Source organism: Tachypleus tridentatus, unplaced genomic scaffold (assembly GCF_004210375.1).
Source record: "Tachypleus tridentatus isolate NWPU-2018 unplaced genomic scaffold, ASM421037v1 Hic_cluster_2, whole genome shotgun sequence".
NCBI classification, from domain to species: Eukaryota; Metazoa; Arthropoda; class Merostomata; order Xiphosura; family Limulidae; genus Tachypleus; species Tachypleus tridentatus.
Genome location: NW_027467782.1, coordinates 26,331,051 through 26,343,191, shown reverse-complemented (window position 1 = coordinate 26,343,191; position 12,141 = coordinate 26,331,051). Strand labels below are relative to the sequence as shown.

Genomic DNA, 12,141 nt, shown 5'->3' with positions numbered 1-12,141 from the left:
GTACTGTTTGTGTTTATATGTGATGTTCATTACAGTATCAGAACTTTGTTTACCTTTTTTATTAAGACTTTGATTATTACTTCAGATAAGATAAAAATTTAAACTTTGATTATTACTCCACATAAGATAAAAATTAAAACCTATTAACTGTAAAAATAATGCTTTTCATCACCACACATACATAAGTAGAAAATGAACACAGCCATTTACTTGTACAGTTCAAATCCTTTGCTGTACAAAAATATATTTTATACAAATTGAGAGTTAAGTATGGTGAGCAGTTAGTTTTAGTTGATAAGTTCTGTATAACAGAGGACTGCATTTTAAAATACATGTTTGCATACCTATACAACCTTCATGCAGTTGTTTACTTGCTTGTCACAAAAGAAAAAAAATGTTACAGATTAGTTAGAAAACATTAAAATATTTTCTAAACTTTTACAAATGTGTTTTTAGGCTTTGTAGAGTAGATAAGATGGAACCATCCAGTATGTTGCACAAAAATATCTATTTCTCTATTGAGTAAAATTTGTATACATGTCTTTTTGGTTTCAGGAAAATCACATGTTTATTATAAAATTGGTTGCAGTTGGACAGCAGATCAAACTTGAACCAACTTACCATGATTTTGAAACAGTTTTGCTGGATATCTTGGATTCTTTGCTTCATTCTGTCAGAATAATTCCTCGAGTTGAAAATCATCTGAATACAGTATGTTTTGGCTCTCAAGTATTATCAAGACACAGATATTAACTGTTCTCAAAGAACAATTCCAGCATCTTCAGAAATACATGAACAACTTTAATAAGTATCTTTACATTTTAGATGGTGAGGTATGTTTTCAAGTTATTAAAGTAGGAAATTTATTTGCATCATTTGATCAGTGATCATGTTAAAATATAAAGAATTAACAGTTTTTTCTATTATATTTAATCATTTTATATTTGATTATGATGGCTAACTATGGGATAATAGAAAAACTGCTTATGTTTGTGCTGCCTAACATGTTACTTCTAGTGGAGCAGCAAAGTGCAAAATTTAGTATGGACCCACAGCAATATTGTGCACAGGATGTACACTGTCCTTTTGAGACAAATTACAGATTAAAAACAAAAACTCTACATATGACTTATTTAGAAATGGGAATAATCATGCAGTCTCTAACTGAGTAGGCTTGAGTAATGTGCAGAATGGTTACAGTCATGCCAAAGCCATCCCATGCTTATGATATTCAAATATCTGATATATCTACTCAGCACACGGGAGAAGACACAGTAGTCCTTAGAAAGTAACATACAGCGATTAGATCCAAATGCAAGCCCACCAATATCACTCCTAGGAGGGTGCTAAGAGTACTTTCAGAGTTAAATAGATATCAGTAAAATAGTAGGTAAAATACATAGTGGCCAAGGGGGATAACATAGAGAACTAAGTTTATGTGCTGATCCATCAAGACTTTCTGTAGAGGCCCTGAAGGTGCATGCCAAGTGTAGGTGAGAAGTGTATATGCACAAACAGCATTTCTGCTTGATATATATATGTATGATAGATGTAGTAAACATTTAAGAGCATTTGTAAAATGGATAAGTTATTCTAAATATATTTATAATTACAAAACAAACCTCAGCAAAACTGACTGAATTCTAACTTTTAGCAGTCCCCAAACCCAGTGGGTCAGCAGTAACTTTATGGATTTAAATCTCTAAATTCATGAGTTCAATTCACTACAGTGGACAGAAAACACAGTCCAATGTGTAGGATTTTACTAAAACAACAATAAATTTTTACTACATTTCTTCATTAAAGCTTTTCTCCCCCCGCTAGTACAGCGGTATGTCTCCAGATTTACAAAGCTAAAATCAGGGGTTCGATTCCTCTCAGTGGGCTCATCAGATAGCCCAATGTGACTTTGCTGTATAAAAAACACACACACAAACTTTTTTATGTATTCTCTTCAGAGGCCATTATTATCAGATATTTTTTTGCTATAATGTGTTTTTCTAGTTTAAGAATTTACTGAAGGCCTTTGTAAATAGAACATTGTGGAGACTTCAGGACCAATTAAATAATACTAAACATTTGCTAGATGTAAAGAAATATATGTTAATGAACCTCACAAGACAAATTAACAAGAATAATTAAATATTGTGTAAATGACAGCAATATAGCAGGTTAATGTAAAACAATATGAAGTTCTGCATTGGACTATGTTAGAAGACTATATTCTGAGAGTAAAAATTTTAAATACTTTTGTTACTTGATTTATTAAGTGGAATATTTAGTGTCTGATATTTGTGTCTGTGTTACTTAAGTGTTTTAAAACCAAAAAAATCATAATGTCATTTTGTTCATTAACACTACAATGTGATTGTGTTAGTAAACAATGCTCTGTGTCTTTAGAGAGTTTATTATGTAACTGTGTTGGTAAACTCTTGGTTACATAGTAATATTTGTATTATTTGATAATTGAGTTTAAAGCAGACAGTGTGATTGTATTAATAAACTGTACTTTAGCAATAAATAAGTGTTATTATATTATTAACATATTGTATTATATGTGTTGCATTGTTTTAATAATAATTATTCCAGTATGATCTCAAACACAGCTATATCACATTTCTTTTGCTCTTTGAGCATTGTTAAAAACTTTTCTCAATCAGTGCACCAGTCTATATACCCCTATCAATTTTGCACCATTTCTGAACATGTACATATCATGCGACTACTTTCCACCAACAGTATTGTGCTACCTATATTGAAGCAGCTTAGCTCTTTCTGCCATTCTCACTCAATCCTCACTTTTAAGAATTGGCAGATTCTGAAAGAAATACACAAGAAAAATGTTAACTTCTGATATGGTCTTACCTCCTTTCACACCTTCTCTATTGGTACAGCATTGTTTAGTTATGTTTTTTTGCATGCTACTGAAATATAAGAGATCTCATGAATTGCAAACATTGTGTCAACTATGCATTTCCTGTTACAGTCGAAAATGTTACTGTTAAACAGCTTCTCAGGAATCAGGTTAGACTTCATCTGCAAAGAAAGTTTGTCTTAATTTGCAGGAAGCTACGTTTGTATGTTCAACAGTTATTTCTTCTTATTTTTCATGTGGCATTGTTTCTGAGAAAAATACAATTAATGAGAAAATAATTTGGACTCTTTTTCTCTAGTAGCTTATTTTAATCTGTTACACTGTACACTTCTTAAAGAGTTTTCACCTTCCACCCATTCCTGTACTGCAATGTCATTCACTTTGGTGGTGAATTGTTCTTCCTGTCCTTTATCCTGTTGCTTCCAGCTCTATCAGGGAATCCATGATAAGTATTTCAACATGAATGCTTCACACTTGGTTAATACACTTGTAGCTTGGCTCCAATACTTTTGTGTGGCTTTGTCCTTGTCTAAAAATGGAAGAATTAAGTATTTTGTGTCATCTCTGTTTAGACTTTGCTATGTTAGAAATTTATGTGTCATTTGTCATCTAAGTGTCTTTAGAGGCATTGCAAATGAGATATTGATTATTACTTTGTTGTTTTTCTTTGCATATTCATTAATATTAAATACTGTGTAGACTTAACAAATTTCAAGGGCTTGTTAGGTTATTTTCACTTAGTTCTTTAACTAAGTATGTTTAAATTGATTGCAAGTTACACATGATTACTACTTGTAACATCTTATTTGTTATTCCAGCTCTCAAATGGTGCAACAGTATGTCTGTGGATTTACAATATCAGAAACTGGGTTTCAATACCCATGGTGGACAGAGCATAGATAACCCATTGTGAAACTTTGTGCTTAACTTCAGACAAACAATTCTTATTATCTTTTAATAATTTTCTTCATCAATCTTAACTGTGTGCTTTATCATCTTAATTTTTGTTAGTGTAGGACTTAAATGTGTCCTTTTTTCTTTAGGTTAATTTAGAGGATTTGTGAATTAATATTGATTCTTAATGTGTTTTCTAGGTAATTTTTATTGGTTTGCACATTTTTTTTATTATTTTGTGGACTATGCCGATTTAGATGGTTTGTCTGATATTTATCAGTACTTTTTAAGCTATATATGTTTAAATAGCTTGTATGTCACATATCTTTACTAGTAACATGTAATTCACTAATCTATAAGAATGATATTTTTCATTGTTTTTATCTCCATGCTTTATTCTCATAATTTTCTTCAGTGTTTGATGTAATTATGTGTCCTTTGTCATCTAGATTACTTCAGATGAATTGTAAGTTAGATGTGGATTATTAATGTGTTTTCTAGGTAATCTTAATCATTTTGCACAGTTATTATTATTACATATTTTGTGGGCTAGATACACTTAGATGGTTGTCTATTTGATACTTATAAGTACTTTGCTAATTAGGTAGATTTAGATAATTTCTAGATTACATACCAGAAATAGGTACTTGATTGTTCTATTTGAATAAATGCTGTTGTTTTTTTGTAATTCTTCACTATGTGCCTTATCATACTAATTTTGTAAACTTAGAACTTAAATGTTTGTTTTGTTCCATCACTGACATGTTTTATTCTTTCCTGGTTACAGAGCTGAGCTTTGCTTTGATTTCTTTTCTTATGTTCATGACACTAGTAATGCCATTTTATCCTTGTAATCTACAGCTTGGAGTTCTTCTTTCCATATCACCATTCTCAAGTTTTTGGCAGTTCATCAAGCTTTATCCTACTTTCTTCCTCTCTCTATCATGGAGTGGGTGGTAATGTTACATTCTGACATCTTCACTGTAGTAACTCGTATCACAGAGCCAGGAAGTAACAGTTCAAGGTCTCTGTGTTTTCAGATCCTAAATCTCTTTTCTGGGCCCACAATTACCACTTTGTGGTCTTCACTTGCCTTTTCTCCTAAATCTGGTAGTGGATTTTTTTATCTCCTCCCAACAAGATTCTACATGTGGAATAGTCTCTTAATCTACAGGCCTGTAGGTGGATATGTTTTCAGTTGGAGATATCTCATTTATGCCTTTCTCCACTGGATCACCAAATTTCCTTTTCTTTCTTCTTCTGTTTATTATCCACTAACTTTGGGGGGTAGTCGTGTTCAGTCAAGTTTGGAGAATTCTTCACAATTATGCTTAATATCTTATTTGATATTCTTTCAAGAGTTCTATTTTTATTCCAAACCACACTATGTCTTGTTTTACTAGTGGTTCTGTCTTGGCCAATATAACCATCATTCTCACTGCTCCAGCCTTTACTTGTGTAACCTTTGTCTACCCTTAAATCTGTATTCTGTTGATTTCAGTTATATATTGTTCGTCCAGATGTCACCACACTCTGCCTTCATACATGGCTTTTGTCAGGTGCATTGTTTCAGCCCAGGGATTGACTCCATGTGTTACATCTTTTTTTTTCTTGTACCCTTAGTCCTTCTTTCATGTCCATTTACCACATAGGTGAGAGTATACCTTAAGACTTTGATCTATTTGTTGTGAGTTTTTTCCTTTCTACCCTTCTGTTCATTCTCTTTCCTTGTTCTTCACCTGGTTGTTTGACAAAGGGTTCTCCACGTTGGTCATTTCTAGATATCTGATGGACTTGTCAAACACATTCCTTTTCTGCAGGTTTTGTCTTTCCGTTTCATTTCTCACCATTTTTTATTATTTCAAGTCATGCATCCTCTATGTTCCTTTAATATGCATGATTGGGATCTTAGAATGATTCTTTACATCTTTACCATTCTTCCTTTGAACTTTCATTTTCATGTTCCATCATCCTCTTCCCCCCTCAAGATTTTATTTTCTTCTCCTCATTGCTTATGGAAATCACAAATTAGATATTTCTGTTTTCAATGTTACCTGCTTCTTCTACCATTTCTCTTATGTCATACTGCTTAACTGGTCTTTCATCCCTAAGATTTGTGCTGCTCATGGATGCTGTTTGACTATCACTTTCATCTTTCACTGGTGCTGATGCTGATCAACTTTTGTCTAGTTCTCTCCTTATGATTTTATGTGGTATTTCCTGACTACTTTTGAGGTTCAATTTCCCAACTTTTATACCCTGGAAACCTTTCATTTTTCATAATAACTCATTAGGCTGGTGTATTCTAACTCCTCCATGGAAGGCCCCCACCTCCACAATGTGTTTTCTCACCTTATTCATCATTTTGTCATATCTTTTTTGCCTGGTCAGATATGCACTATTGACGTCATGATTACATTATAACACTCACTGTAGGAATGGGATGTTTCAACAAGACCACTTGTAGCATACCCTGTGGTATGTATATGTATATATCATTTGGAGACCATCACTCATGGACTTCCTGAGTATAGCAGAAGGGGATTATCACCCATGCTTGCTGACCTTTTGATTGCATTAATTGGGAGTGATATGCTTTTAAAAGTAGGAATTAAAGATACCCATTGTACTTTCTCTAGTGTGATGGTCCTCTGGACTCCCCACCACATGTAATTCCCCCTTTTTTCTTTCAGTGTAACATGGGAGTTCTTACCCATTTCTTAGTTTCTGAAAAGATTGATCATGAGTGAGACTAGAAATTTACTTTACCAGTTAGAAGAGGGCAAGGCTGATCTGCCTTCTTCCATTTCCTCTGGATGCTTTTTATCAGGTGGACTCCTGTCAAAATAAAGTAACAAATAGGTTATAGCAGGCCAAGCCTATACAGAATCCTCCTCTTAAAACTAGGTGCAGGATGACACTCTCCTATTCTTATAGCTGTTTATGGTAGAGACTCCTATTCTCATTAATTCTGGTTGCAGGAGGTTCTTTTCCAGCTCCTACAATTGAGTTTGGGGGGACTTCACCTGCTTCTCAGTGACAGATACAGGACATAAGTGCACTGTTCCTATGGTTGAGTAAGTGTTACAAATCTTCCTAATAATTCCAGATGCTGGATATCTCTTTCCTGTATTTATGACTGGGTAATGAACGATTTCTGTTCGTGACACTGGTTACAGATATTGCTTTGTTCATGAGGTTGATTTGAGGCAACCCTGTAATGCTAGTTTTGATGTATTATACTTCTTGTTCCTAATGTGGTTTTGGGAGTTTGTCCAGTTTCAGCCAGAAGCTAACTTCCACTTCTTAATTCCTGTATACTTATGATTAGGCTTGTTACGTATATATATAGATAACACAGTCCACGTGGCTTAGTCACGTTTATGTTTATGTCATAATTTATCTTTTTTTCATCATCAACCTTCTAATGCCAAGGACAAGTCATGAAATCTCATTTGTCTGGTTGAGATTGCACGTGTATGTAGCTAATTCTGTTTATATTTTACTGTGGATTACACCTATGTCAGATTCATTTCCTACATCATGAGCAAAGAGCATACCTGTTCCAGAAGTCAGTATGGTACCTCATAAGTGTGTTTCATTTTCATCTCAAAGCACATACATTCATTCAGGGGAGTCACTTTCCACTTGGTTCCCACATTGTATGCTAAAACTTTGCAGTGTTGAATTCAAGTTTTATATGAAAGGAGGTAAGACCATATTGGAAGTTAACATATTTCATGCACTGAAAATGCATTTCTGATAGCTGCTTACTTCCTCTACCCTTGGCTGGTGTTCTTCTTTTATAACCTGCCATGAAAGTGAGGATTGAATAACAATAGCAGAGGGAGGTAGCTGCACAAATGTAGGTGATGCAAAAAATTAGTGGAGAGTATTCACATGATATGTACATGTTGAGGTATCATGTGAAATTGGTGAAGTATATTAACTGGCAGGCTGATCATGAAAATGTTTTACAATGCTTAGAGGGCAGAAAAAGGTTGAGATAGCTTTATGTAAGACGAAGTAAGTACCTATTTATAATACATTTTCAGTGTATGAAAAATGTCAACTTCTGAACTTTAAAAAAATAATTTTTTTGCATTTTGAATTTATAATTCTGTGTCTAAGGTTTACCAAACTCACTTGTATTATTGATTCAAAAAACTATTTTTCTTTCTTTGATATAGTAAAACTTTTGCAATAAGTCATATTCATGCTTTTTTTTGCTTTTTTTGCAAAGTTTTTCCTGTAAAGATAAATTCTCTTCATTTACATTATTAGACGTATATAAATACTTTTAATTTGATATTTTATTAAGTTTATTAGATATTAAATTTTTCCATCGAAACCTTCTAGTTCTTTTTCCACTGAAATTTCAAGAACCTTGTTATGTGATATGCAGGTCTTTGATTTGCACTACCTAACACTGTTTGAACTTATTTTTAAGAACTTCATTCATTGAAGTGTTCAGTTAGAGATGTTAGTAAAGAAAAGAAGGAGGTCCTAATTCTAAAATAGTTTTTGCTATCCTAAAATATGTTTTAAATCTGTAAATTTTGTTCAAAAACAGTTTTATGATAACATTTTTTATGTATTTTTTAGTTTATTATTTTTTTATTTCCCAATAATGCATCTTCATTAGACTGAAAAAATCACTGTTTAATATGTTAGAGTGAGAGCAGCTTTGAAGTATGGAGAAAACAGGTTTATGAGTATAAATCCTGGATCAACAAATTTATGTACACTGCAGACAAAATTGTTGATCTCGGAATGTTCCAGTTGGATTTTCGGGAACATTATGAGTCTTTAGCTAGTCAAACAGAGATCCTTTTGGAAAAGTTATTGAATAACATCTCAAATGAGCACCAGGAAGAAAGTAAAAGGTAACACCATAAAAAATTTAAGCACAGACTTTTTTAATGTTATAAATTCTAATCTAATCAGTTTATCAACAAAAAGCATAAAATGAGAGGGTATTAGATACATACTGTTAATTTAAAAAGTGTGTAGCATTTTTTTATTGCACAGTAAATATTAATTTACACTAATAAGTACCTTCACAGTTATGTCATCTAATATATTATCTTATCTACTTGATAATAGTCATTTTATAAATTTATTAAAATATTTTAAAGTTGATAACCTATCCTGACATAAAAAAGATAACAAATAAAAAATGATGCATAAGTTGTTAAGTTGTATTTTTGTAAAATCTATTAAACAGAAGGAAGTATATATAGAAGGAAGTAGGAATCTATTGTTTATTGGGTTATTATTCTCTACAAATATTCAGAAGAGCTAAAAGGTAACACTGATAATTTGTGAAAGACAATTTTAAAACATATCTGACCCTTACAAAATTATGTATGTTATAGTCGAAAGCCAACTAGTTTAGAACTACATCAGTTATTACAGATCATAATTAAAATAAAATGCCTTAATGAAAGTCAACCAGTATAAAAAAAATTGTAAAATATACTTACTGTTGTAAATCAATGAACTAGAAAATGAAATCCTAAAATCATTAGATTGTATTGAGTCATTTGTAGTACTCTTGCTATTTATGATTTTTGTTGATATAGAACTGAAACTTCTTTTAACTAATAAAGTCTTATTTCATGGTAATAACTATAACCATTTTCGTTTGTTTATTTATATCACTTCTATTCTTCACCTTCAGGTTTTCACCCTAATAAACAAAATATTAGACTTACACGATGACTGGAAATTCTGTACAATTGAGAAAAGCCTTACTATTATTGTTGGATTAACATGTTCATCACCAATGAAGTACTAATGAGTCATTTCTATTAATCAGGCACTAATGATGTGTTAACACATCAATCAGCAAAGATGCTATAACTGTGTGTAAGCAAACAGATAAACAGTCCTTTAGTATTGTACAATGATCATGCATGTGTGTTTCCCTCTTTCAATTAGTAGAAAGTATTTTTTTACTAAAATTTCAGTTCACATGACCTGAGATTTCTGCAGTGCCTTGTTTTGATTACTATTATGGCAACAAGATAGCAAAGTTGTTTAGAGTTTTACTCTGAATGAAACTGCAAGTAATTTACAAAATTCCAATGCACAGTCATTTGAAGAGGATGAAGTAGGTAGTAATTATGAACCTTGTGAGCCTGATGATTCAAGAGGACTGGAGTGTAAATACTAGGTTTTTTTTCAAACTGCTTCATCCATGGCAGATACAATAACCCAGACACTGACAGTGCACTGGAATACTGGTATAAACTGACAGGTGGCTGATTGTTCGAGCTAAATGTATCAGTCCAACTAATATTTATTTTATTGCATAGCCTCAACTGGTTACAGGTTTGCTACAAGAGGCTGTTCCAGTTGGAATATTCAAACTGCTTATTGTGGAGGATTTTTTGAATAGGATGGTTGCTGAAAGGAATAAGTTTGCTGAACAGCTATTGGAATTGAACTTCCTGTTTTAATGCCTCTTTGACACAAGTAAGAAATAGGAGTCACTGTACATTATTGGCTTAGTGTATGAGATATAATTACTGTAGCAGTAAATGTATGAAACCACGTTACACTGTGTACACTGTATTCACTAAAGGTTAAGATACCTGTGTTTGCACATATGATTGACACACAAGAACACCAAGAAGTAATGATTTATTGTTAAAGAAAATACACTTTGATTATACAGATGTGAAAAACTAAACACTTAAGAGAAATTGTTTGATTGCTCTATATATTTAACATGCAGTTTTTGAGTTTTCTTCATAAATGCCTACTTTTATTTAATTTTAACTAACATGGCACAACATGTATAAGTTTTTATCTTGTAGGATTTGTGATGAGTACAAACACATTGTAGATAAAGCTTTAACCATTCCAAAAAGCACTCAGGAGTTGATGAACTCTAAGGTAAGAAATGAAAATAATATTGACATTTATTACGTATGTTACATATTATAATTTATCTATTAGTCTACAACTAATTACGTTACATACATTACATATTACGATTTCAAATAACTAGACATTTTAATTTTAATTTAGAAGATAATTAAATGTCACAATGTATTAAATTTACAATATTTGCCAACAGGATTAATACACACAAGTTTCTTAACACAAACCAATTTTGACATACAAAAAAACAATACAATTTATAATAACAGTTATTAAAAATAATTATGAGAAATAATTATTTATATACTAAAATTTTACAAACTCACAAACAATATTCAGTCTTCTTTCTTGTCTGAAACTGGATATTTCATTAATAGTCCAGGCCCACAACGAATAAATTAGTTTTATGTTGATACACATGCATTTCATTTGACAGGAATGCTAGCTAACTCTATTTGTGGTTAAAGTAAGCTGCAAAAAATTAATTTTTTTTTGTAACATAGTTGATGGTCGTTCTCAATTTTTTTAAGTACAGATATAATCATATACATGTGTATGTGTGTGTATTGTTTTCTTAAAGACAAATACACATAAAGATAGATATATACATGAAAAAAATCTAAAAAGGACTATGTTTGAAATGATAGTGTAAAAGAAACGTGTTATACTAAGGAGTAATGTTTACTGTGTTTTTAGAAAAACTTAAAGGTAATGTTTCATAAATGTAAAAAAAGGTTTGATAAAATATTTTTATCAAATTAATTATATTCTAATAATTTTTTCTTTGTTAAATATTACTTTTATTTTATGATAAACACTATATATACCTTTATATTTCATATACTATATATTTCAAATTGTGAAGTATTTTCACTTTTTTATTTTTCATTTTACAGAGAGTGGGAACACAAGTTGTTGATGTTAGAGAGATAATTGATGAGTGGTTAAAGTTCAAGCTACATGGCTATATTTAGAGCCAATCTTTAGTTCCCCTGATATTATGGCTCAAATGCCAGAGGAGGGAAGGTATGCACTACAACTATTTTAATATTTCCTCAATGTTTTTAGAATTTGTATAAGTAGTATTTTATTGCTTGTGTGAAGACAATTTATATATTATTGTTTTATCTCTGACTTTTTTATTCTCTTTATATACATATTTATGTATATAGCTTAGTATTTTAAACATCAAATATAATTATTAGTGCTTTGTGTAATTCAATTATCTTCTTATACTTATTAGTTGAAATAGAAAAATGTAGTTGTGATAAAAATAAAATGCAGTTATTAAAAACGTTCCATACAGGAAAGAAATACAAATAGAAAACATATTTTTATTTGTTTAAATCTATTGTTACAGGTAGCACCACCTTTTAAATAATTTTGTGGTACATTTAAACTTTAAATGTGTTCCAACATCTTAGATGTTTTTTTAAATAATTGTTTGAATAATTACATCATCTTAATACTCTTATCATACA

General features: G+C 31.3%; 1 protein-coding gene across 26 annotated transcripts in view; it reads left to right on the top strand.

The window, feature by feature from the left end:
• LOC143243052 (dynein axonemal heavy chain 7-like) overlaps window positions 1-12,141 on the top strand; it is a 50,080-nt gene that overhangs the window by 37,791 nt on the left and 148 nt on the right. For all 26 annotated transcript variants that reach the window (XM_076486734.1, XM_076486759.1, XM_076486757.1 and 23 more), the window contains 4 exons: window positions 556-711; window positions 8,444-8,655; window positions 10,594-10,672; window positions 11,557-11,686. In XM_076486734.1, coding sequence (XP_076342849.1) covers window positions 556-711; window positions 8,444-8,655; window positions 10,594-10,672; window positions 11,557-11,634 — 525 coding nt within the window. In that variant the 3' untranslated portion in view covers window positions 11,635-11,686. The remainder of the gene's footprint in view (window positions 1-555; window positions 712-8,443; window positions 8,656-10,593; window positions 10,673-11,556; window positions 11,687-12,141) is intronic.